At 34.8% G+C, this 26,899-nt stretch overlaps 1 protein-coding gene across 3 annotated transcripts in view; it reads left to right on the forward strand.

Moving 5' to 3' along the window:
• The window catches only part of LOC117342111 (sodium leak channel non-selective protein-like), a 56,945-nt gene that overhangs the window by 20,945 nt on the left and 9,101 nt on the right, over positions 1–26,899 (forward strand). For 2 of the 3 annotated variants that reach the window (XM_033904111.1, XM_033904112.1), the window contains exons 14-35: positions 3,481–3,555; positions 4,538–4,611; positions 4,869–5,114; positions 6,749–6,853; positions 10,778–10,792; positions 12,498–12,668; positions 13,172–13,351; positions 14,340–14,460; positions 14,994–15,125; positions 15,309–15,476; positions 16,051–16,155; positions 16,771–16,871; positions 17,861–17,981; positions 18,308–18,406; positions 21,464–21,557; positions 22,702–22,808; positions 23,079–23,156; positions 24,098–24,217; positions 24,326–24,394; positions 24,763–24,911; positions 25,206–25,299; positions 26,704–26,842. In XM_033904111.1, the coding sequence (XP_033760002.1) occupies positions 3,481–3,555; positions 4,538–4,611; positions 4,869–5,114; positions 6,749–6,853; positions 10,778–10,792; positions 12,498–12,668; positions 13,172–13,351; positions 14,340–14,460; positions 14,994–15,125; positions 15,309–15,476; positions 16,051–16,155; positions 16,771–16,871; positions 17,861–17,981; positions 18,308–18,406; positions 21,464–21,557; positions 22,702–22,808; positions 23,079–23,156; positions 24,098–24,217; positions 24,326–24,394; positions 24,763–24,911; positions 25,206–25,299; positions 26,704–26,842 (2,563 nt within the window). The remainder of the gene's footprint in view (positions 1–3,480; positions 3,556–4,537; positions 4,612–4,868; positions 5,115–6,748; positions 6,854–10,777; positions 10,793–12,497; positions 12,669–13,171; positions 13,352–14,339; positions 14,461–14,993; positions 15,126–15,308; positions 15,477–16,050; positions 16,156–16,770; positions 16,872–17,860; positions 17,982–18,307; positions 18,407–21,463; positions 21,558–22,701; positions 22,809–23,078; positions 23,157–24,097; positions 24,218–24,325; positions 24,395–24,762; positions 24,912–25,205; positions 25,300–26,703; positions 26,843–26,899) is intronic. The other variant, XM_033904113.1, reaches the window with a different exon arrangement.

Consider the following 26,899-nt stretch of genomic DNA (forward strand, 5'->3'; position numbering starts at 1 on the left):
CTGCAGTAGAAAAACTGCCACGCCCATTTCATGTGTCAAGGTTGGTTTATTGCTTCTCAGATTTCCTCTTGTATAAGTAACATGACGTGCTATCAGAGGCTAGTTATTAACATCCTACAGGCCAAGTCTCAACCATATTTTAGTGCTACCCTTATAAATGAATGAAAGTTTTACCTTTTTTATTTTCTTATTTTTTTTTTTTGCAAGTCTATAAATGTATCCTTTGTGAACACTATTAATACCTTTAGAAGATAAATCCAGTATTAGATTTAGATAGTTCACATTTGTCTCGGCTATAAGCAATATTCAAATGTCTAAGGGCTTGCTTTCATTTTCATATTTCATTTATGTGCAATTAAACTATCAATTATGACAGTATTTTAATTAAGTGATTTAATTTCTAGCATATAAAAATGCAGTCAACAGTTTTTTTTTGTTTTTTTTTTAGGCAATTTGGTAAATGTGTATATTTTATAGTCTGTTTAAGAATGTCATACAAAGGTCATACAATTGAATAGCTCATTAATTTGTACTTTTATTTAACTAGTCTCTGATTTTGGTATTGCAATGATGAGAAGGAAAAGGACAGTGAAGAGGCACTAATCAGAGGAGAATTAGATGTCCGTGATGTTGTGTATGTTTCTAGTCATGGTACAGCATGCCTGGTACCACAGGAAATGTCAGAAACGGAATTCTTTGAAGTAAAGAAGCAATCATTCATGTCCGAAATTAAGTCTGGGGATAAAAAGGAAATAAGTATCAGCAGGAACTAAACCTTGGGATAAATCAGGAAATAAGTGTTAGCATGAACTAAAGTCTGGGGATAAATCAGGAAATAAATGTTAGCATGAACTAAAGTCTGGGGATCAAACAGGAAATAAATGTTAGTATGAACTAAAGTCTGTGGATAAAACATGAAATAAGTGTTAGTATGAACTAAAGTCTGGGGATAAATCAGGAAATAAGTGTCAGCAGGAACTAAAGTCTGGGGATAAAACAGGAAATAAGTGTTAGCATGAACTAAAATCTGGGGATAAATCAGGAAATAAGTGTTAGTATGAACTAAAGTCTGGGGATAAATCAGGAAATGAATGTTAGTATGAACTAAAGTCTGGGGAAAAACAGAAAGTAAGCTGCTATAAGAATTAAGGTTTTTCAAAGTAAATTACAAATTGTAGGATATGTTAGATATTTTCAATTTACAGCAATAAATTTCATAATCAGTGTACGGATCTTGAATTGGACAAAAATATTTTTAGAAAAAAAATTCAGTGTCATTTTACAAATGCATTTCTTTTCAAACCTGCATATGTATAGATTTCCTGATATCTGTTACAGTCCATTTGAATATCCATTCTCTGTTGTTTTAGTGATTTCTGTACAGGATTTTGTGTAATGGTAGTAGTAGCCTTGCTGATTTTGTTTCATGTTTGTTTTGCTTTGAGGTACATTATCAAGTCATTAGAAGGAATTTTTATTTGCAACAATTCTCCTTTGATTTGACGGGCTTGATGCTTCTAGTTTTCTGTAAAGAAGATTTTGTGATGTTTAGGAGGGGAAGTTAGAGAAGCATAATCAACAGACAGTGCAATAGGCGGAAGTGGTGTACATGTGTAGGAGCTCTTGTGTTTGTTCTGGGAACATAGTACACCAGTCCTCAACAAACCCTCCATCATTCAAAAATGGGCACTCCCAGAGAAAGATGGGACTTTTTCTGTAATAGAACATACAATTAAGAAAATTTGTACGTTGAATTATAAAACATTCTCGTTTAGGATACCATGTAACAACATAAATAAAAAAAAAAAGCATTAAAATACCAAAAAAATTGCAAAAGATGGAATTATACAGTACAATAGCTGGTTTTATAAAAATTACCAGTATTTGATTTGAATTTTCTTTGTTTTTCAAGGAAATTGTTAACTTTAAGACTATCTATGATAAATATCAGACTAAAAATTTATATTTCATTTGAATTTACTGAACATGCTTTAAGCAGACATTTTAAGTATATCTGTTGCCTCAGTTTCAGTGTATCTTGAATTCTTAGTTTGGGTTTTTGTAAGTTTGTAAGTATGACAATGCATTTCGCTGTTACTAATGCATTTCAATTAGAAACAGCACCTCACCATTTTTCCTATTCTGATACCATTTAATTTTTTACAAAAACATCATCACCCCTACTTTCCCTGATTTTGAACAACACAATTTTGCTTTTGAATGAAATATTTCAAAACACCTTGATTCAAAAGTTTGTATTATCATGAAATGACATACTTTACAGTAAATCACAACAATTATTATTGAAATACAAGCCTTCTGTTTACAGAACATGTATGTATGTGTTACATCAAGTTTTATACCCGTTAAAAAAATAGGTGTAATTTTATCTGAGTCATATCATTATACTAGAGTTTTTTATTTAATTTTTCAGTTTGTATCATACACAGTATTTCATGATGTCTAAAAATTATCTATTTATAGGTTTAAAATTTGAAAAGAAAAAAGATGAATTTTTTTACTGAAGAAAATAACTTAAATTGTTAAGAATAGATACAAATAAAGTATCATAATACTTTAAATTGTTGTTATTGTGCATTCTATTTGAGGATTATTGTATCGTATAATACAATAATGACCTTGACCTACGATTGTTGTAGCAGTTACACAATTCAATTTTCAATATTTACACTTTTCACCGTTTCTTCTCTTCACATTCATCTTGTATATGATCACGTTTGCTATATATGTAGTGTCACAAATACATATATATGACAGTTACGACCCCCACAGACATTTTATCAAAAGTTAACCTTGTATGTACGATAACAAGATAACCTTGACCTTCAGCATTGTTGCATATTTTTGGGGTGGAATATTCTACTTAATTGTTGGTGTTTGCTGGTATCCTTGGCAATACATTATAACTGAAATAAACATCTTGTTATAACAGATGATGCATGAAATCCAGTATTTATACAGTATCCACTATATATCCTATAACTACAAATGGTTGGTTTGTGTAACCTGGGTTGAAATACTAACCATGCATGAGTAACATTATATCCATGTTCAATCAACCTAACATTTTACTGGTATAAAGAAGTTATATATACATTAAGATGCTATTGTTTAATTTTTTACCAGGTAGATATCAGTGTTATAATATGTATTTAACAACGGCGTCTAATTTCAAACTTTTGTGGGCATCATTTTGTCATTGCTTATCAAAACAATGCTGAAATTAATATTTATGATTCATTCAGATCGGTGTAAAAAAAAAAAAATTTGTTTCGATTTCAATTCCTGTAAATCAACGTGAAAATATATATATGAATTTCATTATTATGACAAATGAATGTAAGATTTAAAAAACAAATACCATTGTTGTAATGTTGTTTGAAATGACCTCAATATTAACTGCTGTCATTAGTGTAGTATTAACTGCCTTGTAAAACCAGTCTATGCTTTGGTTTGAAGATCGTCATCAGCTCCTTTGTAGCTGTCATTCTAGACAATCTGGAGTTAGACGAGGACATCAAAAAACTCAAACAGGTAAAGTATTACTGTGTGTTTAAGTTAAGATCAAACTTTATGGCCAAATATGTTAAAGCTGGTTATCACCCAAATTATAAAATACATGTAGTTGGAAATATTCAATTTCACACATAACATACATTCTGCCTTGAGATGTCCATTCTTATTTTCATTGACTTTATTTATTGGACAGTCTAGTGTCCAGCTTGACCAGAAAAATACTTGTCTAAAAGCTCGATTTGAGCGAGTGACATGATGGTATTGAAAGCGAGGCTACTATGTAACATTGGTTTGGGTGAAAATTGTACATCAGTTCTGGGCAAAATTCCAGTACACTGACTGTGAGCTTTTCATTTCAACAATGGCTTTGATCAAAGATTGACTGTTTGATTACGTTTTGATAGAAAGTTTGATTTTCATTCATGAAGACCTGATTGAGATTATAAAAAAATTATAGTGCAGGTATAAGGAAGCGAAACGGGACAGGGCATAGCATACAAAAAAGCTAGGATGCAAGCTTCTCCATTTCTCACACTTTATCTTTCCTCCCAAATAGATCTTGAGATAATATCTGTGGCATATTCGTTTTCACATTTCTAAATAACCAAAAGACCCAGAGCCATAATGTTTAGCCATTAGCATAGTTAACCAACTTTTGACAGTCATTGGAAATGAATTGAGATCTTTGTAGAGGTATAATCTTTATACAAGTATTCATAAGATATATAGAATGCTAGTCAGTGCTATAGACAAAGATCAGTGAGTTTGCCTTACCCACTTATAGAAGTTCACAGAATTACATGAAGATCAGGTGAGTGATACAGGTCCATTGGACCACTTGTGTGTCGTAAGCTAAATCAGTATAACATATACCTATATGTATAAGGTAAATATGTTAATTGTGGTTATTATGTAAAAAGTCCTGTTACGGTGCAGGTAGAAAAAAGGTAATAAGCAAAGTTTTATAAACAAATGGACTTTTTACCTTTGTGTTACTCAGCGAAAGGCGAGAGAACAGAGCGCTGAAATTCAGGAGACCATGCCACTCAGACTGAGGATATTTGCCAAGTTTCCGTAAGTATTGCCTGACAGGTTTTGTATTTAAAACTATGATTGAAATGCAACATGAAAAAGTCATACTATAAACACAAAATTAAGAACACCTAATTGTAAATAGCTATTATTGCTCTTTCAAAGAGTTGTTTATGAAGAACAAACAATAATAGATTAAATCTAATGAGGGATGATAACTGTATTTTCTCGTACAAGGGGAAGTTGGTAGGTGTGTGGTTTATAATAGTTTATAACTGACTTACTCTTTTGCCTTTTAGGAATCATCCACAGATGGTTCACCTGACAAAGTTGACAGGAGATTTCAGCATCTCTGACATCCGTGAGAGCTTCATGCGACAATTCATGGGTCAGGAGTTAAACTTGACTGTGGACATACAGGAACACCATGAGGAGACAACTCCATTTACAAAATCAACGCCACTGAAGCTGGTGAAGCATTCGGTACAGGGAACAAAGAGTGGAGGGGTAGTGGAGAAGAAAAATGGCATCTCCATGATTGTTAGGTTAGTGAAGTTATATAATACAACTAATAAAGTTAATGATTGTTAGGTTAGACAAATTATATATACGACCAATAAAGTTAATGATTGTTAGGTTAGTGAAGTTATATAATACAACCAATACAGTTAATGATTGTTAGGTCAGTGGAGTTATATAATACAACCAATACAGTTAATGATTGTTAGGTTAGACGAATTATATATACAACCAGTAAAGTTAATGATTGTTAGGTTAGACGAATTATATATACAACCAATACAGTTAATGATTGTTAGGTCAGTGGAGTTATATATACAACCAATAAAGTTAATGATTGTTAGGTCAGTGGAGTTATATAATACAACCAATACAGTTAATGATTGTTAGGTCAGTGGAGTTATATATACAACTAATACAGTTAATGATTGTTAGGTCAGTGGAGTTATATATACAACTAATACAGTTAATGATTGTTAGGTCAGTGGAGTTATATAATACAACTAATACAGTTAATGATTGTTAGGTCAGTGGAGTTATATAATACAACTAATACAGTTAATGATTGTTAGGTTAGACAAATTATATATACAACCAACAATGTTAATGATTGTTAGGTTAGACAAATTATATATACAACCAGTAAAGTTAATGATTGTTAGGTTAGACAAATTATATATACAACCAACAATGTTAATGATTGTTAGGTTAGACAAATTATATATACAACCAGTAAAGTTAATGATTGTTAGGTTAGACAAATTATATATACAACCAGTAAAGTTAATGATTGTTAGGTCAGTGGAGTTATATAATACAACTAATACAGTTAATGATTGTTAGGTCAGTGGAGTTATATATACAACTAATACAGTTAATGATTGTTAGGTCAGTGGAGTTATATATACAACTAATACAGTTAATGATTGTTAGGTCAGTGGAGTTATATAATACAACTAATACAGTTAATGATTGTTAGGTCAGTGGAGTTATATATACGACCAATAAAGTTAATGATTGTTAGGTTAGACGAATTATATATACAACCAATAAAGTTAGAATAGGTTGTATAGAAGGTGCTTCTTTACAAATTCTGTCTGATAAATCATGAATTAATAGAATCTATACATTATGTCTCTTCCTCAATAGAAGGAAGACATCTTGTTTTAGATCTAGTTTATGTTCATCACATTGTTTATAACAATCTTGTTGGAGGCAAAACTTAAACAGATCAATATATTCTAATGAAACTTGAAACATACATATTCATTGCAATCAAGCAGCTGTGCAATATACACTGAAACCTTCATTTCAATGTCAAAAGTCAGTTGAGTTCAGTCTTGTCTGCGGCATTACTTTCAAAGACTTGAAGTTATTTTGATGTAACTTGAAGCATATGTTGCATCGCCCACATTTGTAATCTAACTTCTGTTAAACAAGTCTACTGCTGTGGAGTTTATATTATAATGAAAAGAGTAGGCTTCATTGTAAACATTAATTATCACATAGCTGTTTCTAAAATCAGATTAACAACAAATAAATCAAAATGTAAATTAAAGATACACAAAAATGTATGTGAAATATTACACTTTTCGTATGAAAGAAACAAATTTTGTCTGATTTATATTATCTATGGTCACTGATTAAGTAATTGTTACAGGGATTCAGCCCAACAGAAGATGCAGGTGTGTGGATCTACCCAGCTAGTGGCGTCAGGGCCAAAATCCCTTCTGTCACAGCAGTACCAGCTCCGCATGGACAGGAGGTAATTCATACGTAATTTACTTCAGAGTAGATTTTTCAAATAAGAGTAAAACTAGATATGACTTTTGAAAATTTGCAAAAACTGTATTTTGGAATCTGAAAAATAGAAAATCATACAAAAATAGATTTATTCTTTATCTGAAATCTGAAACAGATTATTTTTATAATTGTATTATTTGATGAATACATCTATTCTTCTGTCCTTGATATCATACACCACTTGTTAGCTCACCTGGTCCGAAGGACCAAGGTGAGCTTATGCCATACCGTGGCGTCCGTCGTCCGTCGTCCGTCGTCCGTCCGTCAACAATTGACTTCTTCTTCATAACCGCTGATCAGAATTTAATCAAATTTAGTCAGAAGCATCCCTGTGGGTAGGGGACTCAAAATTGTACAAATGATGGGGCTGGCCCCCCAGGGGCCTGAGGGGCGGGGCCAAAAGGGGTCAATTTGGCTATATTGATATAAACGACTTCTTCTCTGAACACCGAACAATGGATATTGCTCATATTTGCCTGGTAGCATCACTATGGGGTGAGGATTCAAAATTGTACAAATGATGGGGCTGGCCCCCCGGGGGCCTGAGGGGCGGGGCCAAAAGGGGTCAATTGGGCTATATTGATATAAACGACTTCTTCTCTGAAACCAAGCAATGGATATCGCTCATATTTGCCTGGTAGCATTATTATGGGGTGGGGATTCAAAATTGTACAAATGATGGGGCTGGCCCCCCAGGGGCCTGAGGGGCGGGGCCACAACGGGTAAATTGGTCTATATTGATATAAACGACTTCTTCTCTGAAACCAAGCAATGGATATTGCTCATATTTTCCTGGTATCATCACTACGGGGTGGGGATTTAAAATTGTACAACTGATGGGGCTGTTCCTCCAGGGGCCTGAGGGGCGGGGCCAAATATGGTCAAATTCGGTATATTGATATAAACGACTTCTTCTCTGAAACTGAGCAATGGATATCGCTCATATTTGCCTGGTAGCACCACTATTGGGTGGGGATTCAAAATTGTACAAATGATTGGGCTGGCCCCCCAGGGGCCTGAGGGGCGGGGCCAAAACGGGTAATGGGTCTTTATTGATATAAACGACTTCTTCTCTGAAACCAAGCAATGGATATCGCTCATATTTACCTGGTATCATCACTACGGGGTGGGGATTTAAAATTGTACAAATGATGGGGCTGTTCCCCTAGGGGCCTGAGGGGCGGGGCCAAATATGGTCAAATTAGCTATATTGATATAAACGATTTCTTCTCTGAAACCGAGCAATGGATATCGCTCATATTTTCCTGGTAGCATCACTATGGGGTGAGGATTCAAAATTGTACAAATGATGGGGCTGGCCCCTCCAGGGGCCTGAGGGGCGGGGCCAAAACGGGTAAATTGGTCTATATTGATATAAACGACTTCTTCTCTGAAACCAAGCAATGGATATCACTCATATTTGCCTGGTAGTATCCCTATGGGGTGGGGATTCAAAATTGTACAAATGGTGGGGCTGACCCCCAAGGGGCCTGAGAGGCGGGGCCAAAATTGGTCAATTTGTTTAAACAACTTCTTCTCTGAAACTAAGCAATGGATATTACTTACATTTGTATGGTAGCAAGGTTATTTGGTGGGGATTCAAAATTGTACAAATGTTGGGGTTGACCCGGGCCGCCAGGGGGCTGAGGGATGGGACCAAGTCGGGTCTATTTGGCTAAATTGATTTAAACAAATTATTCTCTGAAACTTAGCATTGGTTCGACTGGTAGCATCCTTTAGGGGTAGGGATTCAAAATTGTATAAAGGAAGGAGCTGACCCCCCAGGAGGCAGAGGGCAGGGTCAAAAGGGGTCAATTGGTCTAAACAAGATCTTCTCTGAAACTAAGCAATGGATATCACTCACATATGTGTGGTAGCATCCCTATGGGGTCGTGCCAAAAGTCAATTTCATTTCATGGATTAATGCACTTTTTGGCATTTTCAGCAATAAAATAAAACCAATGTACATGTACCCATATAAAATGCTTATGATATATATTGACATAGCAATACCAGCGACAAATATACTGAAGCATCTTTCTTGTTTCATATCTCATGAAACCAGGTGAGCGATACAGGCCCTCTGGGCCTCTTGTATTAGTGTTACTTTTATGAATGGATAGATCAAATTTTAGAAGAAGACAGTCATGCATTATCTTACCTTATCAGTACTGTTATATAGAATATTTCTCAGATTTGAGGTATAGATATGTTGATTCAAACCCAATACTTGAAATAAGAAAAGAAACCGGGCCCCGTTTTCATCAAAATACCTTAGGCCTAACTTAAGGAAATTCCTTAACTTTAAAATTTTATAGGAAAACATTACAGAATTTAAGGAAAAAATAGTAGTTTGGTAAACTTTCTTAAATTCTGTACTGCTTTCCTATAGAAAATATTAAGTTAAGAAATATTGATGAAACTGGCACCAGAGATTTCAATCATATTTGTACCTGTTTTCCGGGGATAGTTTGTACTCTCGGGATTGTGATGTGACATTCAGTCAAATGACAGTCTCCGAAATTTTATGTCTATTTGATGACATTGATTTTGTAGTCACACTTTTCACAAAAAGATCTTAGTCCTGCACTTAGTCTAGTTCACTTACTAAATAATGTATGATCATTGTATATCATTGTTCTCATATTGAGTATACACATGTATTTTGTGAAATATGATTTTTCTATGTGTTATTTGATGGTAATCCTTATAAAATCTACAAAAACATATAGATATAGAAAATGAACAGTTTGAGACTAATTTCTTCTTATTATAAAACTAATTAAGATGTTTTAATTCCAGAGAGTTTGGTTTTCCAGCTCTCTGCCTACTGATCCTTAGAACAAATAATATCTACAAACACACAAGTGATCTACTGTGGATTTCTTCTAAACTCTCTACATAGCTCATGAAACTAGCAATAGACAGTCGTGTAGGTGGTTATATCTGGTAACTAACTAAAGCCTACACAACAATGACTGATGACGGTCAGGAAACCCAGCAATAGACAGCAATATAGGTGGTAACCTGGTAAATAATCGATTAAAACTGACAGAACACTGGCTAAAGTCAGTGACATGAAACACAAAAATAGACAGCCATTTAGGCTGTAAACCAGTAAATAATAAATTAAAACTGACAAGATTGGCTAACGTTAGTGACACGAAACCCAGAAATAGACAGCCGTGCATTTAGGCAGTAAATCAGTAAATTATCAATTAAAACGGACAGAACACTGGCTAAAGTCGGTGACACAAAACACAAAAATAGACAGCCATTTAGGCAGTAAACCAGTAACTAATCGATTAAAACTGACAGAACACTGGCTAAAGTTGGTGACATGAAACACAAAAATAGACAGCCATTTAGGCAGTAAACCAGTAACTAATCGATTAAAACTGACAGAACACTGGCTAAAGTTAGTGACACGAAACACAAAAATAGACAGCCATTTAGGCAGTAAACCAGTAACTAATCGATTAAAACTGACAGAACACTGGCTTAAGTTGGTGACACGAAACACAAAAATAGACAGCCATTTAGGCAGTAAACCAGTAACTAATAAATTAAAACTGACAGAACACTGGCTAAAGTCAGTGACACGAAACCCAGAAATAGACAGCCATTTAGGCAGTAAACCAGTAACTAATCGATTAAAACTGACAGAACACTGGCTAAAGTTGGTGACACGAAACACAAAAATAGACAGCCATTTAGGCAGTAAATCAGTAAATAATCGATTAAAACTGACAGAACACTGGCTAAAGTCGGTGACACGAAACACAAAAATAGACAGCAATATACTGTCACCATATGATAAATGATGGTCAGTTGACCGTAATGTCTCTATATAAAATATCACAAGACTATGGTGTTTTATTTTCAGACTTTATCCTAAAACGTGAATATAGTCCCAGTTTAGATTTGTGTTTGATATCTTTTGGTCGCTATGATGCTCTTAACTGTTTTTATACCACCCTACCACTACTGACACAGGCTGAAAAATAGCATGGATAAATCTAAAGTCAACAAAATTTCATACGAATTTTGAAAAATAGCATGGATAAATCGTAAGTCAACAAAATTTCATACGAAACTCGAAAAATAGCATGAATAAATCTCAAGTCATCAAAATTTCATACAAAACTCGAAAAACAGCATGGATAAATCTAGTCAACAAAATTCCATACAAAACTCTCAATAAATATATGTAAACATTGCAACTGGTTTTAAAAGGAAAATGTAACTAAAAATAATCATTGAGTAATATGTTTAATCATTTTGTATATTCCTCAATAGTTTTTGTTTTCTATGAATGTTCAGATGTTATTGTATTTAAAAATGTTTGTTGTCACAAAAATTGAAATGATTTAAGATCGATTTCATTTCCTAAATATGTTCTGTTCCTATGTTTTGTTAGCCTGGCTTCTTTATCTTCGTTTGATAAAGTGTATAATATATAAATCAATGATTGATATTGACACAGTGATAAAGTGTATAATATATAAATCAATGATTGATATTGACACAGTGATAAAGTGTATAATATATAAATCAATGATTGATATTGACACAGTGATAAAGTGTATAATATATAAATCAATGATTGATATTGACACAGTGATAAAGTGTATAATATATAAATCAATGATTGATATTGACACAGTGATAAAGTGTATAATATATAAAACAATGATTGATATTGACACAGCAATTTAAAAATATTAATAATTGACTTGCATGAAAGCTTGAGCTAACATTGATTGTATATTGAATCATTTTGTTGGAACACTACAAAAACACATAATTAAATGATCTGAATAACTTTGCATGTAAATAATGACAACCTCAAATCAATAAGATGTGCTGTATGTTATTTCTGATTCTCACTAACTAGCATGAATAAATGAATCTAAAATGTGTTTCTGATTATATGGTACACCCACCAGCTTATACACTGTATTTTATAGATGATTTCCCATTCTCAGTATCTAGCCTGTGATAAACTGACTCAAGCTTTACATAACAGGAACCCCTTCCTGCATAATAATCACCCACTTCACATTAATCAATGTCCATCTCCTACTTTCACTTTAAATGTGTGGCCCTGTCCTGCTTTCACTTTTAATGAGTAGCCCTGTCCTACTTTCACTTTTAATGAGAGGCCGTCCTACTCACTTGAGTGGCCCTCTATGATCTCCTACTTTCACTTTATAATATTTGTTGCAATAATCACTAATATGAATCAGTTAAATAATTGCAAAATGCACACATGACGATTCATTGTATATGATATTGATTTAATCCAGCTGTAGTCTTGAGTATTTAATCACACCACCGATATATCTATCTTGAATGGCTGCCCCATACAGTATATTCTATCTTTTATTTATTTAAGCAAATTAACTTCGGCAAATTCTTATTTTTAATTTTTTTTAATAATATTTTTCAAGGTACAATCATAAATTATAATGATTTGGAAACAGAAAATTTCTTTGTAATAAAGTCTTTTTGTAGGAATATTAATGTCTATTCACTCTGTGTTGTAACTATAATCTTATAATCTAGCAGATTACAATATCTCATTTTATATTCATATTCAACAGGAGTATGCGAGGTTCCCGACCAGGCAGTTTGAGAACAAACACCAAAAGTTCTGGAACAGTCAAAGAAAATGGTGACTTACACTACGGTGTTGCTCACATTGTAAATAGACGTAACGATGAATTTGACATCAAAGTGTGGCAACAGAAAAAACAACAAGCAGAAATCAAAAGGTTTGGTTATAACATTATAAACAAATATTACAGTGTACTGTGAGTGTTTATGTGTATCAAACATCAAATTCTGTCCATCCATATTGTGTTTTTGTATATCATCCCTCCTTCCATCTGTCGGTTTTAACATACATGATATGCAGGCACATTAGGGTGTGATTGCTGGTAACATCACCATCGGTGTATTGAGGATATAAAGAATTTTAATGAAACTTGGGCAGGTGACTGAATGTATACCTGTTAACGAATGTTGATGAAACTTGGGCCAGGTGACTGAATGTATACCTGTTAAGGAATGTTGATGAAACTTGAGCCAGGTCACTTTAATGCATACCTGTTAATGAATGTTGATGAAACTTGGGCCGGGTGACTGAATGTATACCTGTTAATGATTGTTGATGAAACTTGGGCCGGGTGACTGAATGCATACCTGTTAACGAATGTTGATTAATCTTGGGTCAGGTGACAAAAAATATGTCTGATTTGTATTCTACTATATTTAGGAATCAACAGGAAGAGGACCTTCGAGAGAACCATCCATTTTTTGACACACCTCTGTTTACTGTTGGGAGAGAGACTAAGTTCAGAAAAATCTGTCAGGTGATAGTTAATGCCAAGTACAACTACATGTTGAGGGACCCTGTCACTGGCAAAGAAATCAACAGCAAGTACAAACGTATACAGTAAGTAATCAGAAACATAGAAGTTACTGCTTAACAATTAAAACGTATACAGTAAGTAATCATAAACATATAGATTACTGCTGAACAATTAAAACATGTACAGTAAGTAATCATAAACATATAGGTTACTGCTGAACAATTCAAACATATACAGTAAGTAATCAATTCAAATGTATACAGTAAGTAGTTAGAAACATAAAGGTTACTGCTGAACAATTAAAATGTGTACAGTAATGGATTAGAAACATAAAGGTTACTGCTGAACAATTAAAACATGTATAACTATCCCTTTGCAGCAAAGTGAAGGAAAGGATTAATAGAATCTTTCCCACCCTTTGGGGGAAATCTCAACTGAAGATTCTAAGTTGTCAAGCCTCATGGTACCCCAAGGGTTGAGATTCCAATGTCTCTCTCACCCTCAAGGGGGTGAATGATTTCCTACCCTGTTTACACTCTTATGTATCTAATATTGACTTTACAGCAATGTAAGTCAGTGTTACTGAGACATGATTGAGTTGTCGATGTGACATTGTTTTAATGTTGTCGTGACATCGTGCAATTGTTGAAAATTTGCAGAGAACATGTGTAGATTGTTGCAACCCTAGGGTGAGATAGAAAACCTCACACTGGTAAAATTGTGGATATCTAATTCCAGAGTAAGAGCAATAGTGTTCCAGATGTACATTACTTTGTATGGTTTGTTTTTGTCATTACTCTAGTGGCTTCATACATGTATATTGGTCTTATCATTAGAATATCTCCTTTGTTGGACTTTATTTTAAAACAGATTTTAATCAAACTTGATGTATTGGTCAAGTATATATAAGAATACCTCAAACAAGTTCATGTGGACATACAAGGGGATTTGTATCTTTTTGCTATGCCTTACTTTTAATGGATTTGTGTTAAAGTAAGTAATCATTATCAGAGATTGTTTTGCCAGACTAACACGTCATCTGTAGTATTAAGTCTGACTTTTATGTTACAGTAAGTTGCTGGGGCTCGTGACCTATCTTGACTGGGTTATGATCATGGTCACCATAATGTCCTGTATCTCCATGATGTTTGAGACACCATTCTTCCGACTGATGGACCATCTCAGCCTCAAGGTAACTACTATTGCATTTTCACTGTTTTTCACCCAAGAAGTAACTCAGCACCGTTAAATGTTAATGCTGTCAGGAATCAATAGAAGCCATTTCAGCAAAGAAAGCATTAGTATTTTAAAGGAAAGATGTGAAACATTTTAAAGATCTGTAATGCCACAAATATATTTTGTTTGATGTGTTCTTTCCTTCTGTTGAGAAACCTCTCAAACTTAGTTTGACTTATAAATACAGATGTACTGTCAGAAGGAAGGACTGGCCTATAAAGGGTACATATTTCTGTATGAGACTTTACTAGACAAACAAAGTATGTATAAACATGTTACAACTTTTCAAGATGTTCAAGTCTTCATCCAGTGGTAATTTGGCCTCAGTGACTCACATCAAGGTGATAGAAGGCAATGATCTTTTGATCAGTAGAAAGCTCTGTCAATCTTGAAACATTGTTACACAATTAAATACATTGATTTTACATAATATTTGAAATTGACGTATCTTTTTCTGATCTAATGATGTATCTTCATTTATCCAATCAGGTAACAGAGTATTTCTTTGTGATCTGTATGAGTCTGGAGATGGGCCTTAAGGTTCTGGCCAATGGGTTCTTCTTCACACCAAAGGCTGTGATTAAAGATTTTGGTGGAATTCTCGACCTTTTTATTTACTCTGTAAGTATAGATTAGTCACTTCACATCTATAATATATATACCTATTGTAATTTAGTAAAAAAGTATCTTGGATGGAGAAAGGATGAGTGTTCAGATAATGTAAATATTGTTTCCTTTGCTTTGCTTTATGAGTAGTGCTATCTTTAAACAGGTTTGTAAACTTTTCTTCTTGCTATTGTACAGGTGAGCGTAATCTTTGTCTGCTGGATGCCACAGGAAGTGCCTCCAATCTCGTTAGCACAGGTGTTTATGATTCTACGCTGTCTCCGTCCACTCCGGATCTTCGTACTCGTCCCACATATGAGAATGGTGGTATATGAGCTTGTCAGAGGATTCAAGGAAATTTTGTTGGTAAATACCATTAAACATATATGTACTTGATCTGCTGACGTTGTCAAAACTCATATTCCAATGAGTCGATAATTCTCTGAACTTTTTACTCAATCTTTATCTTAACTAGGGTGCTCAGTCTACACCTATGTAGCTTTCACTTAGCTGAGGAGTCAACACCTATCTCATCACATACTTAGATGCGTTAAGGAGTCTTAACTTGCATGCTCTGTTGGGTCCATACAATTACTTTGATGAGTGAATACCTATCTTAAGTTGTAGTGAGATGAGTTGATGCTTCTTCTGTCTGTTACTCCATGGAGATATCATAACTCATGCTCTTTGTCTCCATTGAGGAACCAGTCTGGTTTTTTGATGCTAAAACCATTCACCTAGAGAGGCAAATGTAGGGAATTGAACAAATATGAATTATTGCTTTTCAAAAACTCTGATGATTTATATTACTTCATTATCAGTCACTTGATAATTAGGAGTTATGGTTGGTCATGATTTCTCAAATAACTTTCAAAGTGTATGTCTGTTTCGTGTTCCCCGATTTGATATAACCATGAAATCTCTCTATCTCTCACTGTAGGTATCTGTTCTGCTGATAGTCCTCATGTTTTTGTTTGCTACCTTTGGCGTACACCTTTTGGGCGGTCGTTTGGCCAGGTGTAATGACCCAGCTATCCTATCGAGGGTAAGTTGTACTTGAAAAAATATTGTTCACTTATCATCTAAAACAAGTGAGTTTCAATATATCATACCTGGATACCCTTGTTACTGTTATAGACCCTAAAACAAGTAAGTTACAATATATCATACCTGGATACCCTTGTCACTGTTATAGACCCTAAAACAAGTAAGTTACAATATCTCATACCTGGATACCCTTGTTACTGGTACCTTTCAAGCACCTGAAAAATCACTTATTATCAGTAGTACATGGATCGTATGCAGATTATCTGTACTATTTGATTTTCAGCAGATTTCAAGTGTCAAAACGAATTAGATCCTACAGTCCATCCATATTTCATTTTAAGTGAATACATAGTAGTGTAATTTAGGAATGGTTATATTTGACAATGTGGTCAAAATTACTTTTAATTGTAGTTTTGCACTGTGTTTATCATCTGTCTTATGCTAGGTCAATAAAAGTGCTAACAATGCTATCTTTATATTGTCTTACAATAAGCCCACCCCTACTATGTGTCAGACCCCATGTACTAGCCCCCTGGGCTCATTTCATTATTGAAACTGTTGATTGTCTACTTGTTGTAGATTTTTTAGTCATGATATAACCTTTATTTTACAGGAGAATTGTACTGGAATCTTCCTGAATCAGGTGTATGTAACCAAAATGAAAGTTAAAGTCGTCAAGAACCAGCAGCCTGGTTTCTACGTCCCTAGGACATGGTAAGGCAGTTGTAAAGATTTCGTCAGTATGAAGTCTGAATTTCACATAATTTACCTGACCTGTATGTGTAGTGCAGTGACTGCGACCATACAGTTATGTTTACATCTCTTCATTCTTCAGCTTAGTAAACTCTGACTGCAAAAAAATCAGTACCATAATCATGATGTCTCTTTGTGACATCAACTAGACTGAGCCATTTTAAGGACTGATCAATGCAATTTTAGTATTGTATTCTGTTACCTTATGTACAAAAAGCTAACATCAAGTGATTGTTTTGTCAAAAACTAAACTGAATATTGTGGAAATGGGATTGTATATAACTTCTCCATGAGGTAGGCTACCAACGTTAACCAATGGCTGAAGCGTACAGTTCCTATAGAACATTCAACCACGTTACTACTAAATCTGTGTCAATGCATGCTGTGCTTGACAACCATAATTACTCGGAGACGGAAATTGTGGATTGTGAATATATCAATTATTTGAAAACGTAAAAGGCATTAAACAAAAATGTTGTCAATGAGCTCTTTCTTTTAATTTTGCTAACAATACTGGTGTCTTTACGAAGATTCACTGGAACTATATTGTATTAGCAACAACATGCTGTATCTGCTATAGTTACCAACATCGCAACACATCCCTTCTTTTATTTTCTTCCTACGGTACTTCAATGATTTGTTTGATGTAAATATATATACTGAACGGTATTTTTATTGTGTTTACGGTGGTATGAATGCAATGCGATACAGACATATTCAATATAGCGCTACGCAATTGATACAGACATATTCAATATATAACGCTTACACTCTATATAGAACATGTCTGTATCCCATTGTCTTCATACCACTGTAAAGGTAATAAAAACACTGTTCTATCCCTATTTAATCTCAACACCTTGGTGAATAATTTTAATAATAATGTCTGAAATAGCAGACATAATTTATTTTAGTAATAAATATTACATATAATGATATTTATTTTACAGGACAAATCCCTACAATTTTAACTTTGACAACATTGGGAATGCCATGTTGGCCTTGTTTGAGGTGCTGTCACTGGAGGGCTGGCTGGAAGTCAGGGATGTCATCATAGAGCGTGTTGGCACGGTCAGTCTCTCATATAGAATATGTTGAATATTTACTTGGCTATGTGATTTTTGTTTTCAACAGACTAGAGGATTATGCTTTTGATGTGCAAATAATTTGTTTTTCCAGGTCCATGTTATTGTAGGCATGGAAATTTGCTAAATACACGAATGCCATATGGCCACGAAAATTTCCCCCACAGGTATTGTTTTGTGATGTGTGGTATTTTTGGAACGGATGAAAAACAAAATCAGGGAAATAACCCTTATACATATAATTTACCTATCAAAATCACGAAACTTACTTGGAAATAACCACGTTGACAGTAAATATTTTTATATTTTCAGGTCCATGCAATTTACGTCCATGTGTTCGTATTTATTGGCTACATGATTGGTCTGACACTGTTTGTTGGTGTGGTCATAGCAAATTACAGTGAGAATAAGGTCAGTATGTAATGAGCTTGCTGTTGTTATCATTCCTGATTAAAATTCTACTAAACACTAAGTTAATTTAATAACAATTATTCTTGTATGTGAGTTTTAGACAGTATAACATTACACAGTCCTCTTAGCTGTAACTGTCTGGGCATGTCAGAGTATCTGTTTGCTGTAACTGTCAATGTCAGAGTATCTGTTTGCTGTAACTGTCAATGTCAGAGTATCTGTTTACTGTAACTGTCAATGTCAGAGTATCTGTTTACTGTAACTGTCAATGTCAGAGTATCTGTTTACTGTAACTGTCAATGTCAGAGTATCTGTTTACTGTAACTGTCAATGACAGAGTATCTGTTTACTGTAACTGTCAATGTCAGAGTATCAGTTTACTGTAACTGTCAATGTCAGAGTATCTGTTTACTGTAACTGTCAATGTCAGAGTATCTGTTTACTGTAACTGTCAATGTCAGAGTATCTGTTTACTGTAACTGTCAATGTCAGAGTATCTGTTTACTGTAACTGTCAATGTCAGAGTATCTGTTTACTGTAACTGTCAATGTCAGAGTATCTGTTTACTGTAACTGTCAATGTCAGAGTATCTGTTTACTGTAACTGTCAATGTCAGAGTATCTGTTTACTGTAACTGTCAATGTCAGAGTATCTGTTTACTGTAACTGTCAATGTCAGAGTATCTGTTTACTGTAACTGTCAATGTCAGAGTATCTGTTTACTGTAACTGTCAATGTCAGAGTATCTGTTTACTGTAACTGTCAATGTCAGAGTATCTGTTTACTGTAACTGTCAATGTCAGAGTATCTGTTTACTGTAACTGTCAATGTCAGAGTATCTGTTTACTGTAACTGTCAATGTCAGAGTATCTGTTTACTGTAACTGTCAATGTCAGAGTTCCTATTTACTGTAACTGTCAATGTCAGAGTATCTGTTTACTGTAACTGTCAATGTCAGAGTATCTGTTTACTGTAACTGTCAATGTCAGAGTATCTGTTTACTGTAACTGTCAATGTCAGAGTATCTGTTTACTGTAACTGTCAATGTCAGAGTATCTGTTTACTGTAACTGTCAATGTCAGAGTATCTGTTTACTGTAACTGTCAATGTCAGAGTTCCTATTTACTGTAACTGTCAATGTCAGAGTTCCTTTTTGCTGTAATTGTCAATGTCAGAGTATCTGTTTACTGTAACTGTCAATGTCAGAGTATCTGTTTACTGTAACTGTCAATGTCAGAGTTCCTATTTACTGTAACTGTCAATGTCAGAGTATCTGTTTACTGTAACTGTCAATGTCAGAGTATCTGTTTACTGTAACTGTCAATGTCAGAGTATCTGTTTACTGTAACTGTCAATGTCAGAGTATCTGTTTACTGTAACTGTCAATGTCAGAGTATCTGTTTACTGTAACTGTCAATGTCAGAGTATCTGTTTACTGTAACTGTCAATGTCAGAGTATCTGTTTACTGTAACTGTCAATGTCTGAATATCTGTTTACTGTAACTGTCAATGTCAGAGTATCTGTTTACTGTAACTGTCAATGTCAGAGTATCTGTTTACTGTAACTGTCAATGTCAGAGTATCTGTTTACTGTAACTGTCAATGTCAGAGTATCTGTTTACTGTAACTGTCAATGTCAGAGTATCTGTTTACTGTAACTGTCAATGTCAGAGTATCTGTTTACTGTAACTGTCAATGTCAGAGTTCCTATTTACTGTAACTGTCAATGTCAGAGTATCTGTTTACTGTAACTGTCAATGTCAGAGTATCTGTTTACTGTAACTGTCAATGTCAGAGTATCTGTTTACTGTAACTGTCAATGTCAGAGTATCTGTTTACTGTAACTGTCAATGTCAGAGTATCTGTTTACTGTAACTGTCAATGTCAGAGTATCTGTTTACTGTAACTGTCAATGTCAGAGTATCTGTTTACTGTAACTGTCAATGTCAGAGTTCCTATTTACTGTAACTGTCAATGTCAGAGTTCCTATTTGCTGTAATTGTCAATGTCAGAGTATCTGTTTACTGTAACTGTCAATGTCAGAGTATCTGTTTACTGTAACTGTCAATGTCAGAGTTCCTATTTACTGTAACTGTCAATGTCAGAGTTCCTATTTGCTGTAATTGTCAATGTCAGAGTTCCTGTTAGCTGTAACCATCTGGGCATGTCAGAGTTCCTTTTTGCTGCAACCATATGGGTGTGTCAGAGCTCCTGTTAGCTGTAATAGTCTGGGCATGTCAGATCTCCTGTTAACTGTAATAGTCTGGGCATGTCAGATCTCCTGTTAGCTGTAATAGTCTGGGCATGTCAGATCTCCTGTTAGCTGTAATAGTCTGGGCATGTCAGAGCTCCTGTTAGCTGTAATAGTCTGGGCATGTCAGATCTCCTGTTAGCTGTAATAGTCTGGGCATGTCAGAGCTCCTGTTAACTGTAATAGTCTGGGCATGTCAGATCTCCTGTTAACTGTAATAGTCTGGGCATGTCAGATCTCCTGTTAACTGTAATAGTCTGGGCATGTCAGATCTCCTGTTAACTGTAATAGTCTGGGCATGTCAGATCTCCTGTTAACTGTAATAGTCTGGGCATGTCAGAGCTCCTGTTAGCTGTAATAGTCTTGGCATGTCAGAGCTCCTGTTAACTGTAATAGTCTTGGCATGTCAGAGCTCCTGTTAACTGTAATAGTCTTGGCATGTCAGATCTCCTGTTAACTGTAATAGTCTGGGCATGTCAGAGCTCCTGTTAACTGTAATAGTCTGGGCATGTCAGAGCTCCTGTTAACTGTAATAGTCTGGGCATGTCAGATCTCCTGTTAGCTGTAACTGTCTGGGCATGTCAGATCTCCTGTTAGCTGTAACTGTCTGGGCATGTCAGATCTCCTGTTAGCTGTAACTGTCTGGGTATGTCAGATCTCCTGTTAACTGTAACTGTCTGGGTATGTCAGATCTCCTGTTAACTGTAATAGTCTGGGCATGTCAGAGCTCCTGTTAACTGTAATCGTGATCTCTTGCCACAGTAGCATTATCTAAAAATGTTGGTATCATATTGTCTCATTTACCAGGGGACAGCTCTACTCACTGTGGATCAGAGGAGATGGCTGGATCTCAAGGGCAGGATTAAGTTAGCTCAGCCGCTCCACATCCCCCCTAAACCAGGTAATCATTTATTTAATTATTTCCTACCTGTATCAGACAAGCATAGTCTTGCTGTAATACTACATTTTGTCACCATCCCTTTTGAGTTATTGTCAATTTGTCAGGTTGGTAGGGGACATGTATTGTGGACATTAACATGGACTTACCACATGAACACATTTGTAAAAATGTTATTGTAATAGAAAATTATAATTTAAAATGTTTATAACGTGGAATATGCTACACTGATCATAATACTAATGTTTATACCGTATTTGACCTAATAAGGGCGCCTGCCCTAATAAGGGCGCCCCTACCTTTTTTCAAGGAAATAAATCTTTGACTGAGTGTCAAAATGGTGTTCAAAAGTAATAATTCATGTGAAATATTTTGCTACTTTATGTGTTCAATTTTCTTCAGCAAATTAAGTAACTGGAGCACATGTTTTCGCCACATTTTGTGTATTCCTACAGGCTACAGATATCATGTCAGTGCAAAGAGCACCCAAAACTAAACACACATACAAATAATAACTTACCATCTTTATTTGAAGGTAAAGTAAAGACTTCATTCTTGTTGATAAATAACTTTTGTTCAGAACAGAAAGCTAGTAAAAGACATTGTAAATCAATTATTAGGTCAAAGAAAATGGTGTCTGATATGATCTGGGAAATCACCTGTTTCTATAAATAGAACACAAGAGTTCCATTTGAACATAAATGGTGGAACACACGTTCTCTGGTCTAAAGATCAGCTGGCATGGTTTACAGGAGTATTCAAGAGGTGTTTAAGCTTAATATACGATAATGATTAGATATCTTCATCTGGAATATTTTTATGACTGAATATTTTACCGTTTCCACAACCTTGGGTATTCTGCTCTAGGGTATAGTCTGTTTCATAAAACTTCAGAATAACTAATCTTAATAAGGGCGCCCCCACTGTCAATTACCCGCGCCCTGCGCCCTTATTAGGTCAAATACGGTATATAGGGGAGTATGCTAATTTCAACAATGAACAAGATAAGAACAGGATAACGAGACACATTCTTGACAATCTTTATTTGTATAAAGCATGCTTTTAATCGACATCAATACATACTTCAGGATTTCGCCTTTTTGTTGATTTATTTTTGTATCGCTTCCCATTGTTTCTCCCCATGCAGATGCGGCTGGTCTCCGAGCTAAGATGTATGACATCACACAAGACACCATGTTCAAGCGAGCCACTGTCCTTCTGGTTCTTCTCAACTGCAGTCTCCTTGCAGTACCGGTATGTAATAGAGTCATCTTATCTAATGTACACCACTGTCAATTGTGATATGGTATCATAATCCACTCTCTTCAAAAACGTTTCTAATATTGATAATAAATTCTTTTTAGAAATATAAAATTTTATCAATGCTAACTAGTGGTGAAATCCTTTAAAGGATGTGGTATTATTAATTTACCCATTGACTTTAGTTGTTTTAAAATCTTGACCATTTACTTGAATTCTGCCATACCGTGATAGCTAAACAATTTATTGTAATTTTTGTTTCAGTGGAAGGAGTCCAACATGCCAACAACACATGTCTTGGCCACTGTATCAGCTGTTTTCACTATGATGTTTTTCTGTGAGGTAAGTGTGTTACCATACAAACTTCCATAGTAACATAACCTGCAAAATTCCACTCAGACTTGTTTTTAAATGTATGAGGCCTCCTTTGCATTCTTGGCATATGATTTCACATTAATTCGAGGACTGTATTGCCAAATTGTCTAGTAAAGATATGTTAGATTAAACGTTTGTTTACCTGTGCAGTTTAACAATAGCTTAATAGCTTCATTACACATCAGATCTTGCCATGGACACCTGTGGGGGTTGGTGTGTTAGTTTTGTCTGTCAAGTTGTTACTTGTAAGCAATAGAATTAAACCATTTTGAAAAATGTTATCATTTATATATTCACCTGCCCGAAAATACCACCCATTTAAATCTAGAACTCCCGAAATTTGTGATATAACATTATGTAATTACTACGATCATGCAAACTCCCTCCAACCACATGGTTGGTCAGTAAAATTGTGAACAACAAAAGTTGCAACATGAACCAATATTTCACTCATCTATAGAATTATAATAATATATATATCCATCCTACTCACACTACACTACCTACTCTGATATTTGAATAAAGTGGTAATCAGCTTAGTATCTGCATAAATGACCAAGATCAACTTCAAATCTCTCTAGAATCAAGTGAGTGAGACAGGCCCATCGTGCCTCTTTAGTGTAAAATGGAATATTGATTAGGTTGAAATTATTCCAAATATATATTTTAGTTAATACAGTTTTGAAGATTTTTGATCTACTTCCTGTATAGTCAGTAACTGGAGACAGTGACCATTAGGACTTAATGTATCTATATGGTCAAAATGTGTTGTTTAGTGAATGTTTTTATGAATACTTTATATATGATAAGAAAAGGTCTGTGAGATTGTTTACATCTCGAAAAAGCTAAAAATACTGGAAATTTTTATTTTGTTTATTGTATAATGTACCTTGTTGTTGTGTATGTAGGTGGTGATGAAAATGATTGCCCTGTCACCGCGAGGCTACTGGACAAGTCGCAGAAACAGATTTGATATGTTTGTCACCTTTCTTGGACTTGTATGGATCATTCTCAACTTTACAATAGGGGTAAGTGAAGAAAACCATTTCAGATGTAAAGATATTTCTGTTACAGACAGTATACATGTATATTTGACTTAAGAATGAAATCAATTTATATCATGTTTTGATTTTCAGAATGACCAGACCCATTCTTTTGGTTTTATTGTGATAGTTCTGCGATTCTTCACCATTACCGGCAAACATGTAAGTGCTTTTTAACAAATAAAGGTCTTACCAGTAATTGTTATTTTCTCACATACTTCACAGGGCTATCCCGGATACTAGGGAAAAGATAAATTGATCACACACAGGGGGGTTATTATTACACTGCTCACAATAATTGTGTAATTTTAAGTTAGCTACTGTAAATCGGAAATATTTAACTCAATGACATACACCAAATGTATCAGTTGATACTTGGGAAACATGCCTGAAAAGTAGAGGGTCAAAATACACATCAGGTAGATACCATTTCTAATTCAAATCCAATGAGACTGAATCAATATAAAAAAAGTCTGAAGGTTAACGTAGAAGACCACAGCTCCATAAAGATAACTTGAATGTGTTTTCAGGCCACACTGAAGATGTTGATGCAGACTGTGGTGATGTCTGTGTTTAAGAGTTTCTTCATCATTATGGGAATGTTTATTCTTATGATGTTCTATGCTTATGCTGGCGTTATCCTATTTGGTACAGTCAAACATGGCCATGACCTTGGGAGGTAGGTGGAAAACTAGAATACAATTCTTCTGTTGTTTTTCTAGTGACATTGATAATTAAATATTATATGTTCAATGTTTATAATGTTATACAAGTCAGATTTTTACTAGTGTGTCCCTAGACTTGATCTAAATGCAATCTAAAATATTCCTTCAATTTTAATATAGAATAATAGATATAAGAATTAATGGGTTAATGTTTTGATACAGCACAGATCAAACTCTTGACATATAATTCATATATGCTATGACCTTTAGTGCATGATCATTATGAGAAATATAACTCTCTATCACAGACATGCCACATTTGGAACCTCCTCCAATGCCATAGCTCTGCTGTTCAGGATTGTCACTGGGGAAGACTGGAATAAAATTATGCATGACTGTATGGTAAGTTTCAGTCTTTATTATCTAAAACAGTGGATTCTGTTTACAACCTTCTTATTTTGTAATTTAAACCTGCAGCAAACGTGAACTGAAGAAGGTGGTATACTGGAACGTAAAAAAATGGATTGATAATCGGTTAGTTAGAATAATCATAGCTTTTATAATTGGTTAGTTAGATTAATTAGAATAATTATAGCTTTAAGACGGGTATAACAATTGGTATTGGAGAGAAAGCTGTACTTAGGTCAAAAGTCAACTGGTAAACAAAAAACTTTGGTGGACAGGTTGGTGTGTAGGGTTTGATCATAGAAGAGATGATGTTGTTCAGCGATTGACAGCATGTCAGCGAGTGACTGCTGGTGTTGGCAATTACGATATATAGGAGGAAGGTGCTCAATAGATCAGTGGAGGAGGATGTTGATAAAATGTGCCTTTATGGTTATATGCACAGTGGGTGTGTCAGAATGGTAGTTAGTAAACTTAAGTATACAGGTTATTGCAATATTAAGGGAGAACATTAAGAGAGCATAACAGGAGATGGAAGAGAGAGAGGATCGGGGATCCCCTAAACGTTGAAGGGAGATAACTCTGGATGGCGAAAACGAGAACTCCCATGGACTGGGGAGTATAGAGTAAACCTCCCATGCATTTGGAAAGGGATATACTTACAGGGGAACTGAAGATTATTATGAGAGTACGCTAAGACAGAATGAAGGGAGAACAATGTCTGGGTGAGATGAGAGATTGGTAGAGATGTGAACACAACATGAAATATTAAGCTGTTGACTAAATACACTTGAGTGGTGATGTATTAAATGAATCAGAAGTGTTAGACTAAACATCCAGATCCTCATCCAGCATTAATTTCCGTGTTACAGATACCTCAAAGTTTACACACATGCCAAGCTAAAGGTCACTGTCTTAGGTCAAATGTGAAGTCTGGTCAAATAACACATTTTTCTATGTGTCACCTCCTCATTATTGCAGCTAACCAAATAAAACTCTGTACACTTCAACCCACTCAACAGTGTTTTGTGTGTCATTTTCACGTTTTTGTGTCAAGGTCATAGTTTTAGGATAAATTGGGATGATATCTTTATTGTTTCTGATAATGGAACCAGCAATCGCAGACATTGCTGCCCCAGTTTTCTATGTCCCTACCACATAAGTGGAGGCAACAAAATGTTCTCATCGTCTGTCTTCAAGACATTTTGTAGACAAAGTTGATAAGATCTCCTTGTGTGAGGTTCCCTTTCAAGTACAAATGAATTAATTTGTTTTCAACTTTTGACTTGTTTTGAACATTTTGTCGTTTTTCCCAAGCATTAACAGGACAGTGGCATACAGGCTTCACAAACATTTTCAAGTATTTGAAATGTGTCCTACCATTTGTGTTGTGTGTTTTAGGTGAGTCCACCATTCTGTACCCTGGCAGACCCTGGTGAGAATTACTGGCAGACAGACTGTGGTAACTTTACAGCCTCTCTCCTCTATTTTTGTTCCTTCTACATCATTATCACCTACATCGTACTCAACCTGTTGGTTGGTAAGTATAGACTTTCTCGGTACCTATTATATAAATGCTTTCTAGTTTTACTTTCAA

Source organism: Pecten maximus, chromosome 14, assembly GCF_902652985.1.
Source record: "Pecten maximus chromosome 14, xPecMax1.1, whole genome shotgun sequence".
In the NCBI taxonomy this organism is placed as follows: domain Eukaryota; kingdom Metazoa; phylum Mollusca; class Bivalvia; order Pectinida; family Pectinidae; genus Pecten; species Pecten maximus.